Source organism: Artemia sp. Qi Xiang Cuo, chromosome 1 (genome assembly GCF_049724085.1).
Source record: "Artemia sp. Qi Xiang Cuo chromosome 1, ASM4972408v1, whole genome shotgun sequence".
In the NCBI taxonomy this organism is placed as follows: Eukaryota; Metazoa; Arthropoda; class Branchiopoda; order Anostraca; family Artemiidae; genus Artemia; species Artemia sp. Qi Xiang Cuo.
In genome coordinates this window covers 2,464,021-2,486,463 of record NC_142794.1, presented here as the reverse complement: position 1 = coordinate 2,486,463, position 22,443 = coordinate 2,464,021, and the positions used below count along the sequence as shown (strand labels likewise).

Sequence of the window (22,443 nt, the reverse complement as noted above, 5' to 3'; positions counted from 1 at the left end):
CGCGAGGTTTGCATTTCCAGTTATGAGCAATCACTTTGGCGTCGGCAGACGGAATCTTCAGGCATTTCGTATGGAACTGTTTGCTGCAGGACTTACAGGACAGGGGTGTCGCCCAGTTTTGTAAGAAGCTTGCAGATGGTACAGCTCATTACTCTCTTTGGAGCTTTTACGTCGAGGAAAACGAGGGAAGCGTAGAGCCCCGCTACCTATTCCCCGCAGTTTAAGAGCCAAAGGACCCTACAGGTACCTCTACGGCCGTTGCTTTATATATATATATATATATATATATATATATATATATATATATATATATATATATATATATATATATATATATATATATATATATATATATATATATATATATAGCCGGGGGGCTCAGTGTTGACAGCCTTAGCCAAAAGCTTATAGTTAGATGGGTACTTGTGCATTATACCCACTCTTTTATATACTGCTAGTTTGGTTAATGCTAATGAAATAAAATAAAATAGGATGAACAGATAATGGCTAAGAAAAAACTTGGGGTATATGTTTGAACATTAGGAGGGGGGGCAAAGCATAGCATATATTAAATACGTAACCTAACCTAGGTACCTCCCCCCCCCGAAAAAAAACACTTTAAATATCGTATATGCAATTAAAACCACCCTATACATCTACAGCAGTGTGTTGAATCATGCCGTAAAAACGGGTTTCTTCAACGCGTCTTGAGTTTGAGATTATAAAAGAGTGGGTATAATGCACTAGTACCGTTATATGTCCAATCATGGTGTCGAACTTTGGGATATAGTCTGTTGGGAGATATTTTCTTAACCCATTGAGGATATCTGATGAATACCTCTCTTCCTGCGTTCGTCCACACTTTTCCAGTACTTCCAACATATAAAAGACCATCTTTTACTGTTGCTCATTCATCTTTAAACCCATGCCCTGAGACTTTGCCATGTTTATCTGCTAAAATTACCCAAGGATAAGAGTTTTTTTCATGATGTATACAATTCTTGTTAGATAATCAACTGCTAAAAGACGTCCATCCAATCAGATTAACTCTAAAAATCCCATTCCTATGTTCCTATGAAAATCCCCCCACTAGCATAATTTGGGATGCTATTAGTAGTTATGCTATTATCCATTTATACGTAATCTTTTTTCTTTGGAATATCTATTGTTAAATGTCCAGTTTTGAAAAATGTTTTGTTAAATGTCCATATATATATACCTTTGAAATTAAATGTTTATGTGAATTAAGGAAATGGCCATTAGATCTTTTTGCCATGATTTTCATTTGTCAAAGGTTCGTCTGGTTGACAACTTTAATAGACTTTTGTTTGAAAAGTTCCAAGATTCAGATGTTTTTTATCCTCGTCATTCTTTGGGTCCAGCAATTAAGAATTTGTCTTCTAAACCTCTTAATATAAAGGCAGTTTTGTCGAAGCGTTCTAAGTTCTGTTTTCCAACATCAATCTCCTATTCAAAAATAATTTCAAAGGTGCATTCAGGAATTATGGCTTTTATAGATAAAGTTGAAACTCCTCGAGAACTTAGAGCCGAGATCGTAAGAAAACTGAACACCTTTAATATGAGCTTAATTGGTAAGGACATCTCACAGAAAAATGACATTAAAATACTTTCAGATTTGAAAAAGGATAAATTCCTTTCTATCACCAGAGCCAATAAGGGAAACACGATTATAATTATGAACACTGAAGACTATAATAATCAAATGAAATCAATTATTTCTGACACTATTACATACAAAAAACTTGATTTTGATCCTAGAGATAAATATGTAAAATCAACAAGAAAGGAATTGGAGTCAATGAAAAATAATTTTCACATTACCCCACAGTTTTATAACAAATATTATCCTAGGGGTTGTTCGGCCCCCAAGATCTATGGTCTAGGCTACCTAAGATTCATAAGACTGGAACCCCCCTCCGTCCCATTGTGTCAACTTTTCCGTCACCTGTTTCCAAATTAGGAAAATGATTGTCGGTAGCATTGCGTCCACTTTTGGGAACACAAAAATCATACTTGAAAAATTCGACTCATCTTACTAATAAATTACAAAATTTCACGTTGGAGGATAGTTCAATTCTTTGTAGTTTCGATGTTGTTTCCATGTATTTTAACTTAAAAAGGTGGGAGGACATTTTAAGAATTAAATTAGAAAAACACTTGGATTTAATACAAGATGTGACTTTAGCCAGTTTGGATATTGAAGTCATTATGAGACTAATTATCCTAGTAAATGAATTTTCTTTTTATTTTGTTTTAGAGGGGAGTTTTATAGACAAATTTTTGGGTTAACTATGGGGCTTCTCTTTCTCCTTTATTGGCAAATCTTTTCATAGATGCCATTGAAACCTCTAATATACACAGTTTTAGAATCTCCCCTTGTTTCTGGGGTAGGTTCATGGATGATGTGGTGTGCATTTAGAAACATGGATTGGACTCCTTAGACCTATTTTATAAGCAATTTAATAGCTTTGATAATAATATTAAATTTACAGTTGAATTTGAGGATAATAAATTACCTTTTCTGGATATTTTATTAATTAGAAGGGATCTCCATTTACTTTTCCCGATTTACAGAAAACCAACGCACAATGATAGGTATTGAAATTTTCATTCCTGCCACCCTATGTTGGTGAAACGGGGGGTTATAATTTCACTAGTGGATAGAGCCTTTAGAATTTGTTCCCAGGAATTTCTGGATTCGGAATTGTTATACATGAGGGATATTTTGTTTTGTAATAGTTACCCAATTAAGTTCATTGACAAAATAATTGAAAATAAGAGGGGTTAAACATGATAGTAGGGTTATTGGGGTTTCTCAGTCTTTAGATTTAGATGTATCAAAAAGTTTCATTTCATTACCGTATTTACCTGGTTTGGGTGAGAAACTTTCACGAGTTTTACGTAAATTTGGTATTGATACCTGTTTCCAATCGTTGAGGCCAATGGGTAGTTTCTTTAGTTCTGGTAAGGATTTAACCCGGGGAAATTTAGTAAGTGGGGTGTATAAAATTCCGTGTTCTTGTGGGAAGTTCTATATTAGTAGGACTCACCAACAATTTGTTGAAAGGTTTATTGAACATCGAAATTCAATAGAAAAAACCCTACAATTAAGCAAACCTCCTGAAACTTTTGTTTCAGCCTTAGCAGAACATATTTGTTTTCAACTAGATGACTTTGTAAAATTTGATGAAGCCTTAGCTATTTCAAATGATAAGGGGTACACTCAATGGGCAAGAGAAGCCATAAAAATTAAAAAACATATGTTTGCTAACCTTTCGATAAATAGGGACACAGGTATTTTAAATATTGACCCAATTTATGATAACCTTCAAAAGAGTGAATCAACAGTCAATAAGGGAGTTAAGATTTTAAAAAATCACCAGGGGACTATTTTACCTGCTAGACCAAAACGATTTGCTTCAGTAATAGCTAACAAAAAGATTATTTCGCAACAGAATAATTAAAGTAACTTACAGTTTTTTTTTGTTTTTTTTCCACAGTTACTCTGGTGTCCTCACTGAAGTAACTCTATAATAGCATCTTTTCCCTACGTGGATCAGTTTGCGCCAATTGTACATTTTTTTTTTCTTTTGGTGGTGGTGGTTTTATTGGATTTTAGTTTTGTCTTGTTTTTTTTTATCCTGTTCTTCTTGTGTTTCTTTCGTGCTGAAGACGCCTTGTTTGAATACAGGCGAAATATCCGCGTTGTTTTGCACTTTTCTTTTCTCTCCACTGGCCACAGTCTCGTTTGTTTTTTTTTTCTCATTTAGATTTTTCTCTTTGTTGGTTTTTTTTTAATAACTTACAAACCTTACCATGAAGGCTGTGGGGGGAGTGTCATCCTCAAAGATATAATTTCCAGATCTTTCAACTACATTGAACAAAATGGCTATCTAAAAATTTTGATTGGATGTGTCTGCATAAATGGTGGGCATGGAAGAGGTGTTAATTGCCTTCCAATCGCTTTCGACTATTTAAAAGGGCACTAGCCATTTCAATTTCCAATCAAATCAGCTCTTTTTGAATTTTCTACGACAACACTTTCTATACAACCTTATATGCCCCCAGGCCATAGCTTACAACCTTTGCCCTGAGGGCTGTGGGGGGTTGTCATCCTCAAAAACCTAATTTCCAGGACTTTCAACAATGTTGAAGAAAATTGCTATCTCAAAATTTTTATTGAATTTGTTTGGGGAAAAGATGGGTGTGAGAGGGGAGTTAGTTGCCCTCCAATCACTTTCAACTATTAAAAAGGGCACTAACCCTTTAATTTCCAATCAAATGAGCCGTTTTTGAAGTTTCTACGACAAAGTTTTCTATAAAAAGCTTATATGCCCCCAGGGCATAACTTTTGGGATGGAGGAGTGTGCGTAGCTGTGTTGGCCTCAGGCAGCTTGGTGCTGTTGTGAGTTGTTAGTTGTAGTAGTAGTAGTAGGGCGTAACTTACAACCTTTGCCCTGAGGGCTGTGGGAGGAGTTTCCTCCTCAAAAACATAATTTTTAAGTGGAAATCAACTACGCTGATCAAAATGGTTATCTCAAACATTTGATTGAATGTGTTTGGGGAAATGGTGGACGTGGAAGGGGTGTGCCCATTTCGAAGTTTCTACGACAACTCCTTCGATACGAAGTGCCCTGGTATGGAAAAAAAATAATACATTGCGCCAACAACGTTCTTTACTTAACAGCGCGATTGCGCTGCCAATGATTTTCAGTTTTTGCCACGTATTTAAAACTTCTCTAATATATTCTTCCCCAGAATATATTATGATAACATATTCTGGTCTTTCTGAAGCATAACCTCGTAAATATCCAAAATAAAAATGGCAATATCATGTAACTGTTAGCATCTCTAATAGGCAAACGACTTTTGTATTAACAGACTCACCTCTGTAGTAGTATCGTCAATGGTATCGTCATCCACGGAAATATTTCCATCAATATCATTTCCTGAAAATGAAAAACAAACTTATTCTTTATGTCTTATAACATGACTTTAGAAACCACATACGTTGGACGCAACAGTAGAACATGGATATGCAAATAAAACGTTGTATTCAACATTAACTCTGAGTAACTCAGTGCAATACTTCTGCAAGCATCAACCTATTCTACCATTTGTTGGCAGGAGCGCGTTAGAGTTAAACTGGAACAAGTTGACAGTGACATTCTTGAACTCAAACACAAAAAAAGCACTAAAAAAACTAGAAATACCAGAGGTGTCAAATTCGGGGGGGGGGGTCCCATATATTTTTTTTAGTATTTCCATTGAAAAAAATTTACCCCCTTCTCCAAGATTTAGAAGAATCATTGTCTTATTTATCATCCAAAAAAAACTTTGCCAGTCAACTCTACTTTTTCATGAATTGGCGCCACAGAGAAATGCACGCTTTATTCTGTTTCTATGTAATATATTGTCGTTATAGACAAGAATGATGAAGTAGGATCGCCAAATAAGCATCTCCCAGAGTACAAATGAGGATAAGTCAACTTCCTACTGTGTTCTTAATTAATTCAAGAAATATTTATTTGGTAGAATTAAGAAAAGATAAATTTTTACCAAAAAAACCCTGTCACAAACAAAGGATGCCAAATTGGTGGATTTTGCCAAAAAGAAATTACAACAGTGTCAGAAATCAACGACACAATACAAGTTCATTAATTAACACCAAATAATGTACACAATTGCCTAACAAATATAAAGAAATATACTAAAAGGAAAAGAGCATTAAACAAAATAAAAAACAACATTACATAGAATAGGACGTCGAAAGTTTTTTTTGGATTCTCTCCAGACAATTGGGACCCCAAAATTCAGATTTTTTCTTTTCCCAAGATTCGACAGCCGTAAATTAATTAAAAAACAAAATTTCCCGAGGGAAGTAAAGAGGGAAGTTGAAACTTACAACGAACAAAAATTATTACTTCTCAGCTTATCTAACATATATCACTAAAAATAGTGCAAAATAAATCAACTGGTCATATTTCCCTATGTTTATAAGATTACTGAAAACACCAAAGCCAAGTATAAGAAACCAGAATATTGATTCTGGACTCAAAAGTAAATACGCAGCCTCACGACAACAAACTAATCTATAACGCTTTTTATAGTCTTACAGGAGCTGTGATATCAGTAACTTTCAGTATACAATTAAAATTACCTGAAAAACTTGGGCATAAAAATATGTTTAAAGTCATTAAACAGCATACAAAATAATGGATTGATTTATTAGGTAACATCTGGGTTTCACCTAGTATTACTCGAAATGAAGAACATGTCAACTGTAATATGAACCCTGGAAATCCAGTTATTTCTCACAAAAAAAACAACGGAGAATTTCAAGTTGTGATACAAATTCTAAAGCGAGTCTGTAGTCTTAATGCTAACAAGAATCCTTCACTTCAAACTTGCCTACAAAAAATCATGAAATGTCCTTTTCAAATCCAAAACGACAGTCAATCATTGAAGTACGATCATTGTGCAGAAGTGATGCCAAATTAAACGAAAAAAAAAAATACAGCAACAATCTAAAAATGATTTGCTTTTTTACTGTTAAAAGTGACCTTAAATGGTTTACATTTACCGTACCAAAACTCCTATATTGTTTTGTTTTCAGTAATGCGCTAGTTTTCTGTAATTCTACAAACATAGGGAAATATCATCAGTTGATTTATTTGCATTCTTTTAATTAATATATGTTAGATAAGTTGGGAAGCAGCAATTTTTGCTCGTTATAAGTTTCAACTTCGCTCTTTACTTCCCTCCGAAAAACTTTTTTTTAATTAATCTTTACTCTTTTTGATTAAAATTTAATTTAGAAAAAACACTGCCATGATCTTTTTTTATTTAAAAGGAATAATTTCTCTTTGTTTTAAGTTTTAATGTTGATCCTTGGTTTCAGTTGAAAACGTATTCTTTTATACAATTTCTGGTCACCTGAAATCTAGGAGAGATAACACACCTCAACCCTTGTTAAAGAGCTGAACAAAGAAGCCGTACAAGAATTGAAGGAAAAAATGAGGTTAGAGTGGAAAGAAAAATCAAAACATAGTGTCGTTTGTTGTTGTAATTTTTTTTTAAGAAGCAATAGATCTTTTATTATTTGTTTTAAAAAAATTGATTTATTAACACTTATTAAAATAGCTCTAGGCGAGTAGCTTTGACAAAAAAGGTCAACTTAGCGGACAGGTTTGCATTTCACCATGCTTGTGGAAAATTTTGCTAGCTCTGCCTTCTGACATTAGGCTGTGCCTTTAGGCTTAGGGAGTTATTTGACCTGTCCCTGTATACAAAAACCACTCATTATTTAGAAATGAATCGAAATTTCAAAAAAAAAATAAATCATTTCTTGTGTAGGTACAGTAAATGGCATTATAAACTAACTTTGCTTTCATTTCTCAAATTTTGGGAAGAATTACCAGAATTCTCCTACAAAACTGTTTTCATTTGTCTTTCTTCCTCTTTGGATGCACAATCTTATGTATGGAGAGAATATTACGGGTGAATTGTCAAGTAAATAATTTGAATAAGTAAGTTTAATAATAAGAAATCCTTCTTTTAATACAGGCTACAACTTTGAGTGGTTCCAAAACCACATGCCTACACTTCTCCAACCACTAAGAGACAAGGGATTGAGGTCAAGGGTAAAATTTGCTATGGGGCAGAGGGGGCAATTATCCCTCCAAGACCTCAGTTTTCACCCAGGCCCCAGTTTGCCCCCTCCCAGTTAAAATTTGGTTTTTCCAAAAATGTTGACAAAACTAAGATAAGCCTGCATAATTCAAGCATCCACTGAAACAGTTCAGTTTTCTTTAGTGCATCTTTAATTTTTTTTATTACTATATGCCTCGTTTTTCAGTTTTCTCTGTAATTTTCACTTGATTTGAGAAAACTGGCTCCAACTTTGACCCTCTCCCCGCACAGGATATTGACGAAATTACGCCATTGGTTTCAGTATGGATTTAGTGATCTACAAAGAATGTTGTTGGAAACCATGAACTGGATGACCTATATTCCCTTTTGAATCAAAATGCTTCAAAAAATACCTTTCCAGGACATGCTTTAAGAAATGAGTGCAACAGTGAAATTATCTGGAAATTATCATATAGAAGGGACAAAACCGAGATTAAAAAAAAAACAAAGCAGGAATCGAACGCGAAACACTCTAATTTGAAGTCCAACACTGTACTAACAGAACCACGCCTCTAATGATCTAATTTGATATATTGGTGTTTCTACCTTAATTGCGTAGCTTATTAAGGGGGCTTAATGGAGGAACATAAGGGAGGTGTTCTTACAAACCTACAGTTAAAGGTTTGGGACCATAATTATTACAATGATGATATTAATTTAAGCTTCCAAGCTCTTCCATTTAAGAAGTGACACCAAAAGTGCTGTTTGTAGTGCTACATCATACTTATGAATGGTAAAATTGATAAAAATTAAGCAGATATGAGCAATAGCTTTCAAATGAGCCATTAAACGTCATTCTAAGAAGTTCTGGTTCCCAAGCCAGCTTTTCCATTTGAGACATGGTACCAAAAGTACCGTTTTTAGTGCCATTTGGATTTTGATGGTGGAATTTATAGGAAGGACGTAGATATGAGCAATATCTTTTCTATGAGCTATTAAAAATCTTTCTAAGATACCTGCAATATCAATACACTCATACTGATACGCATGATATTGATACGTCAAATACCAATACAGCATACAGCCTTTTCCCCATGGACTATGGAGTCATATCATAACCAAAACCATAAATAGTGGACCTTTGAACTATTTTGAACAAAATGGCTATCTAAAAATTTTGATTAGTTAACTTGGGGGGGGGGGAGGGGGTCTTTAGGGAGGAGGGTTAGTTGCCCTCTAATCTTTTCGGTCACTTAAAAGACACTAGCGATTAAATTTCCTTTCAAATGAGCAATTAGACATCCCTCTATGGCTCTATGATGTTCTAGTCATTTGCTAGCCCTGGTGGGAAAAAAAGGAGACAATCAGTGCCACCCATGCAAAAAAAGTGATTTTCCTTGGTGTTCACGGTGGAGGACTGTAATTGTCCTACTGAAGATATTCGACCATGCTGATTCCAATTGTGCACTTTTTATTTCGATCTGACACTATTTTCAAGGGGCTTCAGGCTCTTTTGCGAAATCACCATAAATATTCTTTTTACAATTAACTTTTACTTTTAAGATTAACCGATACAATAGTTAAAATTCCTGATTCAGTGTCAGATGACAATTTTTTTCACTTGGCAGCTGCTTTAAAAACACGTTTTTCAACTTTTGGTTACTATGGACTGTGGTTTGATCTTTACTAGGTTACAGCTACTGCTGCAACCATGATAGTTGTATAAAAAACTTACATACCCAGAACCCACCTGGGTACTTACATAGTACCCGAGTTTTATTCTAATAGTAAAGCCTAAAACCAAAGAATCCATGAAAATTTTTCTTTCCAACATGTGCCTTCAACTTAGTTCCATGTCACAAGTTATAAGAAAATTATTATTTGTCTCTAATTAAACCCACACTTCATTGGAGATGGTTCTAAGCTGAATCCCCCCCACCAAAAAAAATTCTACTCGCATGTAAAATTGAGCAGCCAAAGGGGAAGTAAGATCAAACGGTTCGTGGTAACGAACTGTATAGTAAGAGCGACTCGTCTCAATAGTAACCGAAACTAAAAAAAAAACGAATTTCAATATCAATAGATACATCAAAAGAATCGGATTTTTATGCTATTTTTAAATATATATAAGTTTCATGAAGTTTACTCATATCCATCAAAAGTTATGAGCCTGAGAAAATTTGCCTTGCTTTCAAAAAAAAGGGAAAAACATCCACTAACAGTCATATCATCTTCAAGTAAATCACATTATCATATTCAGCGCATCATATAACATTACTGTAGTGGTTTCAAGCTCCTATCTGCAAAAATGTGGAATTTTGTATTTTTTGCCAGAAGAAAGATACACGGATACGTGTTTATTTGCCTTTTTTTCCTTTTTCAGTGCCTTTTTCAATCAAAAAGAAAAAAATAGAAGCACTCTTTACAAAAAAACTGCATTTTACATCTCTTTTCATATTTTCAAAGATATTTGAGTTTTTAAGCAATCATAACCATATATGAAGTAATAAGTGACATAAGATCTAACGCCGATTGTGTACTAATAACCATATATGAATTATTGAGTGACGTTACGTAAAAATTGAAAAAAAAATCAATTTTTATTTTATTTCAGTTTTAGTTCAGTTACATAAAGAATCGATAAAGTTCATTATAAATACAAAAATGATTGATACAGTTCATTATAAATGGGAACTATGTAAGTTTCATGGAATATAGCTTAAACCAAGCAATAATATAACCAAAGTATCTTTAGAAAACTATAATAAAGAGCGAACTCTGGCCCATAGTAACTTAATCATTGGCAGCGCTAGCGCTGCCTAAGTAAAGAACGATCTAGGCACAACGTGTTTTTTTCTCCACCTGGGCACTTGATTGGAGGGCAGCTAGCCCCCCCCCCTGTCCATCATTCCCACAAATCAATCAATCAATAAATCAGCCTTTTATTTTTAAATAAATGAACAAAGGAAACAATTAACATCTACATTTCAACTCTAAGCTGTGCTTTTACGAGTCACATCCGATATTGTTGAAGAAATTTATGTCACACAACGAAATGAGAAGAGAGTAGCTGATTACATAACAGATGGATATAAAATTAGAAAGGAAAGAATTAAGAAGAGGTGGAGTCAAAGAAGGAGAGTGAGAGGATAAGATACAAACGAAAAATTGAGACTTGTAACTCATGCAGCATCCAATACTGTGTAAGAGAGGTATCGTTTTTGGAGTGTGCCAAATGATTTTATGGATTTAACAGATTCATTTATTGAGTTCCATACAGAAATACTTTTATAAACTGGAGTGTTAAGACCTTGTAAGCCTTCTCCTCGGTAGCATAAAATTGTACTTGTTGCAGCGGAGAGCTCTTCCTCAAAGAATTGTGCTACAAAGTTCGATGTACCTGGAAAGACATTGAGGAATTCTATTCGATATTGCCGAGTGTGCTAAACGCAGATTACTAACGTTGATAATCTCTGTTATATCTATTGTTCCAGTGTCTCTGTATCGGTCTATTGAGTGGTACAGCCTGGGGAGGCAATATGTGGCCTTGACTGCACGGTTTTGTGATCTCTTTAATGATTTTAGATGAGATTTGAATGTATTGCCCCATACAGAAAAACAGTAGTTCAAGTAGGGGAAGACAAAAGCATTATAAAGCATTTTCATCATGTCACCACTAAGAAGCAGGCTAGCTCTATGCAACATTGATGTTTGCCGTGAGACTGTTGAAGACAGCTGGGATATGTGATGTTTGAACGAAAGGGAGGAATCTACAAATACGCCAAGGAAATTTGTGACTGTCGTCTGAGGAATGGGATTTCCATTGATTGACAGTGCGACATTGTGAGACAACAATGAGGAGTTTGAAGGAGCAGAAGTGAGGACTATGACGCAGCTTTTTGTAGCATTTTCCTGCATTTTGTTACGAAAACACCAGTCAGATATTTCGTCAAGTGTTTTTTGGGCCTTTTTGCAGCAGACTCGGATGATTCAGCAGCAATGAAGAAATTTGAGCCATCAGCGAATAGTACTGGGTGTGCATTTGTATTAAGACATGTTGTCAGGACATTGATATACAAAATAAACAAGAGCGGTCCAAGTACCGACCCCTGAGGTACGCCAGATTTTACTGGTAATTCTGGCGACACACTACCTTCCACAATTACACACTGCTTACGATCAGTCAGGTACGATGAAAACCATTCGTGAGCAACACCATATATTCCAAATGAATGTAATTTTGTGATGAGGATTGAATGGCATACCGTGTCGAAAGCTTTAGTGAAATCCAGAAAAATCCCTAGTACCTTTTCTCCAGCATCCTAGCTATTTATTATGTATTCAACTGAATCAACTAAGGCATGCAAAGTTGAATGATAACGCCAAAACCCATATTGACGGGGAGAGAATAGGTGCTTGACATCGAGGATTCTATATACTCTGTTATAAACCACTCGCTCGAGGACTTTTGATATAACCGGTAGAATTGATATGGGTCGATAATTAGAGATAAGACTATTGTCTCCTTTTTTGTAGAGGGGAAGGACTTGGGTAGTTTTGAACACATTAGGATAAACTCCGGTTGCTATTGAAAGATTGACCAAGTGTGTAAGTGGAGTTACAAGACCTGCAGAGGCCTTCTTCAAGATATAGTTGCACAGCCCAAAGGTGTCTTGGGTTTTGCTATTAGGCAGCTTACTGATAATCACTAGTAATTCCTCTTTCGTACATGGTGCTAGAAAAAGACCTGATATTGTTCTACTGTGGGTTTGTTCAGGAGATGAGCCAGTAGGCATGTAGAGATCTCTGATTAATAAAAAATTGATCAAAAGGATCAGCACGAGGTTTGCTTGCTACTGTCTCGCCACACATATTTATTATTTCATTAGATAGAGCCACCTTCTTCCTTTCTTGACAAATTATTTCACGAACCTCCCATACTTTTCTCAAGTTATTCTTACATTCATTTATTCTCTCTACATAATACCGCCTTTTTGCATTACGTACTAATAAGTACGTATTAATGTATTTCTGTACCTTTTGTATGTCTCTCTCACTTCAGGAGTTGTAGATTTACAACCTTTCAGTTACAGTCTAATTCTATGTTCGGTAGACTGAACGAGACCTTTCGTCATCCAAGGAGTTTTGGGAACACTTTTGATCCGACTTGTTCGTAGAGGAAAACACAGTTCTGTTAACTGTTTAAGCCGGCTCGTGAGCATATTTGCTGTCATATCTGCCAAAGACACATGAGTTACAGCAGACCAATCATTCAATTTCAGGGTTTCAGTGAAGTAATCAATGTTTTTTTTGGGAAAAACTTCAATGCATGAAAACACGATTAGACGCTGGCTTAGTGGACCGGCCTGCCCTTGTTGGGACTATTGTGATGACTGGGTAGTGATCGGATACATCAGATGTTATAATATGCGAGGTAAAAGATGTGTGAGGGATAAAGAAAAGGAATATATTGTCAATCAGTGTTGCAGTATTTCTAGCTGAACAATACCGTGTGGGAAAGAATACAGTGGGGAGAAGACCAGATGATGCAGTTGTATAAAGGAATGAGTGTGGAGTGGACTCACTTCCGGTCTCTAGCAAGTTGATGTTAATTTCGTGTAGAAGACACGTCTTTTTAACTCGACTCTGTTCATTTATCTCCGACCTTAGCTACTCAACCTGCGACCAGTTAATATCACTTGGAAAAAACGATGGCTTATAAAAAAGACCCATGAAATATACTTGAGATAACTGTCAAGGGATTTCAATGAAAAGTGACTTGAAAGATCGACGACATCCGACCACAGCATTAAAAATTGATTCCAAGTCATCGTGGCGCTTGTAAGAGATAGAATCATTTACAAATAATGTAATGCCACCAGAGCACTTTGTTACGTGCCGTGGAAGATGTATGGCTTCAAAACCGGGTAAACAGTATGGCGACAAGTCATCTTGAGAATACAGCCAAGTTTCAGTTAAACCAACTAAACGAAAAAGAATTTTCTTTTCATCTGGGAATTTAAGAATATCATCCCATTTTGGTTTAATTCCTTGAAAATAATGGCAGAAAAGAATAAACTTGTCATTTGTAGAAATTCCGTCAGTATTTCATTAATAGATTTTTATGTTATTCCATATGAGCAGGATGAGGCATTCACCCAGTCCATCACGGGAACAGTAGTCCATCCCAGAACAGCAGTCCATCCCAGTCCATCAGTCATTGAATCCTGGCAGATTGAGAAACACAGTTTTTAGCAGGGACTGTTCAGTTAAGAATGAAAAATCATTCATCATCGAGATCAACGATGTTTTTTATTTTTATCAATTAGACTAAATTATGATAGTGGAGGAAAATAGTAATAACAGGAGTGTTCCGGTGTTTGTAGTATTTGTGATGATGTGTGCTGATGATGACTTGACCAAAAACGGGCAACCTTCAAGTAAAAAAATCTCTGTTCCTTCTGCCCACCCCTTTTTTTTAGTCTGAGAAATCCGACCGTCGATCACAACAAGAAAAGAGTCATAATCAAGAAATAGAACATGAACAGCATAAGCAGGATAAGAAGTATAAAGAGAAAAAGAAATGTAGAAAAAGAAAAAGAAATGATAACTCTAAGGTAGAAAAGCAACAATGTTATAAAATTAATTACATCCATAAATATTATTATCAATACACTTTCTTAGTTTTAAATGCCCCAATCGAAGTATCAAGATATCTTTTCAAAATGATAATCTCATCCTTATTTGACACTTTACGGGCACTTGTGGGTCCGGTTTTAACCATAACATTTCCATCAGTGGTCAAGACGTTTTTCAGTCCAAATTCAGTTTTTGCGTATTCGAATAACTCACGTTTAGTTTTTGTTAGGCATTCAGTGACAGACATTCTAGACCCCTTGAGTCGCTTCCTATTTTTTAAAATCTACGACTGAACTCTAAGGTTAGAAAGTGTCACTACAGTCGGTCTTGGCAGATTTGACACTTTGCGTCCTATTCTTCGGCCAAAGACAATATAAGAGGCATCTAAAGGACTGCCCGGAAATTTCTGCGCACATAGTTCCATAAGTTTGTTTTCTACGTTCTCCTTGATAACAGTGTTCGTTGTGACATCTTCTTCTAGGCCGAAAAATATCAGTTGGTTACCTAGCGACGCTTGTGCAAGGGTCTATTGTCCCTTTAATTTCACTGACTGACGCTTTCACAGCCTTAGTAGCTAGATCGATATCGGAAACGGACTTCTCAAGGGTTTTTAAACGCCAGTCAAGTTCACAGAACTTGTCTTTCACCATTTTCTCAAGATCGAGCGACAGAGTATTGTAAATCTCCGTTTTGATGTTTTCGATGATGGAATCACTCGGTTCTGTTCTCTGATTTACAGCAGCCAGTTTGCTGACAGCTGTTTCAACTTCTTGGTTGATTTTTAAGTCCAAGTCCTTTTCGATTTTGTTAGTCTACTGTTTTGTTTTAACCTTCAGTTGGTTTATTGGGTTTGTCAGTATGATTAATTGTTCTTCCGTATTTTCGTTGCCTGAGAACTTCACTTCTGAATCAGAGCCCATTGTTCTACCACCTGCCATTAGAATCTGCAACTTACTTTTATCCGAACCAGACACTTTACTTGCCATTGTCTTTCCTTCAGCCGCCTAACCAATTATTCTTGCTTCGAATCTCTGTCGGCAACTTATTGATTATGTTGTAAATAATGTCCTCAATAGGCGCAAAATAATAAAAATAATCTTTAATCGTCCCTTTCAAAATTATTGGGCAAGACGGTCTCAAAATTGTTGGGCTAGGCGGCCATCATTCAGCCATCCTTTATATTTTCCTTCAACACCTTCAGAAATTATGTTAAAAAAAACACGAAACTTACTGGTAAGGGGGGCAATTAAATCCCCCCGTTTTCCAAAAGTGCCTAGCAATAAATCACGTCCGCCGACGGTTAGTTTGCTTATCCAATAATTAGTTTGTTTATCCAATAGATTACGTCACACTGTTCTTGGCACGGAATACAGCACAGGTAAATGTTCGAACTTGCTCGGTTGAATGCTAGTTGCTAACTACCAACACACATCCAATCAAAATTTTAAGATAGCCATTTTGTTAAGCGTAGTTGAATTCAAGAGAGAAAATATATTTTTAAGGAGGATACTCCCACCAACCCTCGGGGCGAGGGTTTTAAGTTACGCCCTGAGGGCATATCAGAACAATGTTGGCACAATGTACTATTTATTATTATTTTTTTCCTTTAGAGCAGGGCACTTCATATGGAAGGGGTCGTCGTAGAAACTTCAAAAGGGGATCATTCGATTGGAAATGGAGTTTTAGTGCTCTTTTTAATAGTCGAAACTGATTGGAGGGCAAAGAGCCCCCCCACAAGCCCATCATTCCCCAAACACATCCTATAAAAAGTTTGAGATAATCATTTGGTTCAGCGTAGTTGATTTCAAGATAGAAAATATGTTTTTGAGGAGGAGACTCACCCACAACCCTCAGGGCAAGGGTTTTAAGTTATACTCTGGGGGCATATAAGGATTTTATAGAAAGCGTTGTCATAGAAACTTCAAAACAGGCTCATTCGATTGGAAATTCGAAGGGCTAGTACCCATTTTAATAGTCGAAAGTGATTGGAGGGCAACTAGCCCCCCCCCCCACGACCATCATTCCCGCAAACACATACAATCAATATTATGAGATAGCCATATTGTTCAGCGTAGTTGCTTTCCAGATAGAAAATATGTTTTTGAGGAGGCAACTCCCCCACAACCCTCAATGCAAGGGTTTTAAGTTATGCCCTGGGGGCATATAAGGTTTTTATAGAAGGCGTTGTCATAGAAACTTCAAAAATTCTCATTCGATTGGAAATTCAAAGGGCTAGTGCCCTTTTTAATAGTCGAAAGTGATTGGCGGGCAACTAGCCCCCCCCCAAACCCATCATTTACCCAAACAAATCCAATCAAAATTTTTAGATACCCATCTCGTTCAGCGTATTTGATTCCCAGATAGAAAATATGTTTTTGTGGAGAACACTCCCCCACAGCCCTCAGGGCAAGGGTTTTAAGCTATGCCTATAGGGCATAAACGGTTTTTATAGAAGGCGTTGTCGTAAAAACTTCAAAAAAAGCTCATTCGATTGGAAATTCTAAAGGCTAGTGTCCTTTTTAATAGTCAAAAGTGATTGGAGGGCAGCTAGCCCCCCCCCCACGCCCATCATTCCCCCAAAGACATCCAATAAAAATTTTGAGATAGCCATTTTTTTCAGAGTAGTTTATTTAAAGAAAGAAAATATGTTTTTGATGAAGACACTCACCCACAACCCCCAGGGCGAGGATGATAAGCTATGCCTTGTGGGTATATGAGGTTTTTATTGAAATCTTTGTCGTAGAAACTTGAAAAAAGGCTCATTCGATTTGAAATTCAAAGGGATAGTACCCTTTTAATAATCGAAAAGTGATTAGAGGACAACTAACCCCTCTCTCACGCCAACCTTTTCCCAAAACACATCCAATCAAAATTTTTTAGATAGCCATTTTATTCAACGTAGTTGAAAGTCTTGGAAATTATGTCTTTATGGTTGACAACCCCTCCCCCAAAAACCTTCAGGGCAGGGGTTGTAAGTTATGCCCTTGTGGCATATAAGGTTTTTATAGAAAGCGATTTTGTAGAAACTTCAAAAGGGCTCATTCAAATGGAAATTGAAAGGGCTAGTAACTTTTTTAATAGTTGAAAGTGATTGGATAACGACTAACGCCCCTCTCACGCCCACCATTTTCCAAGACAGATTCAATCAAAATTTTGAGACATCCATTTTGTTCAACGTAGTTGAACGTTCTGGAAATTAGGTCTTTTAGGATGGTAACCCCCTCACAGCCCTCAGTGCAAGGGTTGTAAGTTATGCCCTGGGGCATATAAGGTTTATATAGAAAGTTGTTGTATAAATCATAGCCAGCACGATCGCGCTGCCTATGTAAAGAACGGGGATACTCGAGAACGAGACAAGAAACGGGGACAAAGTGAGGAGGAGGACACTCCCCCTCAACCCTCACGGCAAGGGTTGTAATTTATGCCCTGGGGGCATATAAGAACGATGTTGGCACAATGTATTATTTATTAATTTTTTCCTTTAGAGCAGGGCACGTCGTATCGAAGAAGTTGTCGCAGAAACTTCGAAAAGCGCTAATTCAATTGGAAATTGGAGTGGCTTGTGCCCTTTTTAATAGTCAAAAGTGATTGGAAGGTCATTAACACCCCTCTCACGCCCACTATTTCCCCAAACATCCAATCAAAATTTTGAGATAGCCATGTTGTTTAAAGTAGTTGAAAGTTCTGGAAGTTCGGTCTTAGAGGATGACAACCGCCCTAACAGACCTTAGGGTAAGGGTTGTAATTTATGCCCTGGGGGCATATAAGGTGTTTATAGAAAGCGTAGTCGTTTCCAAAAGGGATCATTCGATTGGAAATCGAAAGGTTTAGTGCCCTTTTTAATAGTTGAAAGTGATTGGAAGGTTTGACATTTATATAGTAAAGACCGAAGTTGGTATAATGTATTATTTTTTGTTGTTGTTGTTGTTTAGACCAGGGCACTTCGTATCCAAGGAGTTGTCGCGGGAACTTCGAAAAGGGCTCATTCGATTGAAAATAGAAAGGGCTGATGCCCTTTTTATTAATCGAAAGTGATTTGAGGGCAACTAATCCCCCTCCGACTCCCACCCTCCCACGCCAACCCTCCCATTTCTGCTCTTAAAATTTAAACAAATCAAAATAGCGTAAGTGTATCTAAGCTATAAAAAAAGTACAGATTTTTTTGCGAATGGTATCAAGTTTTCCATTTCAGATCAACTAGAGGAGGTATGAAACTAAATTGAACAGTACTATTTGAGTCCAGATTTTTAAAAGGGTGTATGTTGTTAAAAATTGCTGAAAATTTTTCTCCAGCATACAAATAGCAGGCCAAACTATTAAGTCATTAAAAATGAAAAGATTTAAAGTATTATTTTCTTTTTCCCTGAAAAGACTATGTCAATATAAAACGAACAAAAATTAATTAAAAAAAAAAACTTTTTCCACAAAATAAGTTTTTCAAAGAAAATTAAAGAACACCATTAAATCAAAAATGAGCAAAACTCAAATCAAATAATCTACCAAGCGTGAAAGTACCACAAATCAGCATCGATAAGTAAATGAAATCCAAAACGAACAGAAATTACAATAAATAACCGAGTCAAACTCAAAACGAGCAGAAATTAACATGAGTTGGGCTCGAAACCCCTATGCCTTCCTAAGCCAAGAACATAATTTGCACTTTACAGGAAAAAATACAAATAAATGTGCATTGTCAGATTAATATACATATACTGATATTTAGCAATCAAAATGTTAATATTAATTGATTCATTAAAGTTATAAAAGTAAAAACATTTATATTGTTTTCAGTAAAGTGCAAATTATGTTCTGGCCTTGGGAATGCATAGGTGTTTTGAGCCCTACTCATGTTAATTTCTGCTCGTTTTGAGTTTGACTCGATTATTTATTTTAATTTCTGTTCGTTTTGGGTTTCATTTATTTATCGATGCTGATTTGTGGTAGTTTCACGCTCAGTAGATTATTTGATTTTATTTTTGCTCATTTTTGGTTTAATGGATTTCTTTACTTTTCTTTGAAAAACTTATTTTGTTGAAAGTTTTTTTAAATTAATAACAGTATAAGCTCGTCGTAATGCACCACAACATTTGTCATTGCGCGTGTGCGAACAGGCAAATTCATGAAGAGAGGGTTAGATTGATGTGTTTCAAAAATATTTAATGCAGAACATAGGACTTTTTGCTACTGTTCGCATATATATTTATTCGGTAGACCAAGCATTTTGCCTCAAAACGTAAGAATACATTTTCTTTAAAGGAAGATTAATTTTCCTCTCATTAAATGATGAAAGTACAAACTATATGAAAGGGGGGGTGAGATTTGTCTAAATTCATCCAGTAGTAACGCTGACATTGTCTAGTGTGAACGCCCAGTTCTGAGCCCACTGGTGGTCAGATGCAGAGTTTGTTACAATTCTAATTCATTCTATATCTAATTATTGATTTTCTTAATAACTTTGGCTTAAATGATTAAATCCAATAAATTTATTATTTTAACAGATCAATTAGTCAACTTTAATTAGCATTGATTTTGTTCTAATTTAATACTAACATTAACCAGACAACAGCGTCCGGACTTAATGCTTATTCAAACCTGATGACGGCTGTTTAGCAGAAAGACGAACAATTTGAAAAGTAAAGTGAAACAAAAAAAAGTGGAAAATTATTGATACTAAATTGGCCATATTTGACGAATGCATAAGCGAGTTAAAGGTGTTTTAATCTGAAGCAGCAATTAAGACATTTCAAAACAGCTGTTACAGAATTCAATTCCTGTAAACGTGATCAGGCCTATCTGGGAGTGCGTTTGATGTTTAACTCTGAATTACTCTGAGGAGCTTTTGAACTTTGAAGTGTAAAATATAAAAAAAAACAAGTTACGGGTTCAAAATACTGGAGCAGGAGGACTAGACCTATAAAAAGATAAAATAGCAAAAGACAGTACAGTAACGTGACAGCAACAGCTAGCCCAGGATTCTAAATTAAATATCAAAATTTCATTATTATTAAATATATATTTATTACTAGAAGATAATACAGAGGCCATTACTAACCAGAGCAACAAACCTTATAAATAAATTTATCTCATTTAATAAAAACTAAATTAAAGATAATTTTAAACCAAATAAAATTTAAGATTTTTTTTAAGTAATAGGATAGTAGTAACTTTACCAATAAGATTATGTCTTATTCACATGTCTAGCATATTACCTCGGTTTAACTCACACCCAATTCAGTGAGATGAGACACAAACATGTAATATGAGGTTTCGGGAGGTTTAAGGTTCCAGGGATGTACCCCATTTTTGTACATGTCTAGCATATTACCTCTGTTCGACTCATAGGCTTACTCAATTGACTAGGCTGAGACACCTACATTTAATAACTATACATGTAAATACATATTTACTTGAGAAGGATGCACTTCGTCTTTTCTTCTTTCCAGTTGATAAATTTTCTCGGCTTCGTCCACGACGTTCAGCTTTTGCACTAAAACGCTGAGGAAAGATACGTGGCAAAATACAATCCGGCAGCATTCCCAAGACGGCACTGTTCTTTATTAAAAGCTGCAAACAAGAAAGACTGTACATGTGCCGTGCATGTCCGTATTCATGGTTCTAAGATTGACTTTCAAAATTCAAAAAAAAAAAAAAAATTACGAGAATACAAACTGCTACTTGAAAAGCACTCGGTGATTAATCTGAACTTTTGACGTCTTAAAAGTAACCAGAAATGTGTGAAATCTTAAGAGTTGCGTTAATACAGCTGGTTATGAATGGCACATCAAAAACTGTCAATCTACAGATCTATCCAGACGTAAATTTTACAAATGATGAAGCTCTGTAATTGGTTGGCCAAGCAGTTAAAAGAACCTTGAAACCCCAAACCAAAAATATGGGAAAATAAAAAGAAGAAACTCAAGTTTGTATCATAAAAAAAAAAAAAACAGAAGCTAGCATTACACAGCAAAATCAAAAAGGATAAGCATAAACTTAAACTAGAATAGTACTATGTCGGTGCACAGGGGTTTGATCTCAGCTCGGTAATACGGGACCCAGAATACGAATTCAGCTTTAGCAACACACGACAGGGCCGACACAAGGACCTTAGTAGTCAAGAAGCGTCGTTAATCCAATACATACATACTTACATAAATATTAACTAGCATATATTTGGCACAGAAACCTAGTTCTAACTATTGTATAATCAATGAAAATTGAAAATTGGTAGATTCTACTTTCATTGTAATTCGGACTGGATTTTTAAGGGGTGACCGGTGTCGACACAAAAAAAGCATACAACTCAACTTGGATAATAGGTGGCTTCGAAAATTAACGGGTTTTAAAAGGAATGACGTACATTTATTAAGGCAGTGTTTTCATGTTTCTCTGTTAAGGGTCGTTACTTCGCTGATTAATTTCTGGGTTAGCGATTCTGAATTTTTTTTTTCCAGAAAATTGAAAAGCATAGAGATTACTTAATCTAGTGGCAAGAATCTGTAACATTTTAGCAAGAATCTAACATTTTGCAAACTCTTACAGATGACTAATTGTCATCAAGAATGTGTGGTTTGACTAGTAAAAAGGGAATAAGAACTGGTTGAAGTTTTCAAATGAATTGATTGGAGCAAATGTTTCTATGCAAAAGGCCTTGTACCTTGACGGAGGAAAAGTAAAAAGAATGAGTCAGAGGTGATTTTAAATAAACTGGTAATTTTAAGAAATGAGGTTCATTTTGATTTTCCTCATTCAAAACAGTCAATCAACTAAACAGTCAAATTCTTTTGTAATCAACCCCCCTCCCCCGAAAAAAAAATTCTAGATACGATCCTGGTGATAACTGAAGGCTCAACGTGGCTGGTCAAGTAACCAAGTGTCATTTTTTTTCAATCGATGTAATTAAAGCCTCCAGGGGCTAAAACATTTTTTTGACAGTTGGGGCTCATCTTTAATGTAACTCAAAAATAGACTAGCCAAAAGATTTCTTCGTGCAGACCAATGTTCCACTTAACGCAAATAATTGCCCCAGTTCCATTCCCCTAGGCCAAGTAGGGGCGTAGCTCCAGCATTTTTATTAGGGGGGGGGGGGGAGTAAAGAGGGGTCCACTTCCAGAGTCAAGGGACATAAGCTGTATAAAAAAATTCTCCAAACAA

General features: G+C 35.8%; 1 protein-coding gene across 2 annotated transcripts in view; it reads right to left on the bottom strand.

Annotated features, from left to right (window-relative positions):
- LOC148955903 (uncharacterized) overlaps positions 1 to 22,443 on the bottom strand; it is a 148,160-nt gene that overhangs the window by 69,775 nt on the left and 55,942 nt on the right. For both annotated transcript variants that reach the window (XM_089093056.1, XM_089093063.1), the window contains exons 6-7: positions 20,700 to 20,856; positions 4,909 to 4,970 (exon numbers count right to left, since the gene is read on the bottom strand). In XM_089093056.1, coding sequence (XP_088949182.1) covers positions 4,909 to 4,970; positions 20,700 to 20,856 — 219 coding nt within the window. The remainder of the gene's footprint in view (positions 1 to 4,908; positions 4,971 to 20,699; positions 20,857 to 22,443) is intronic.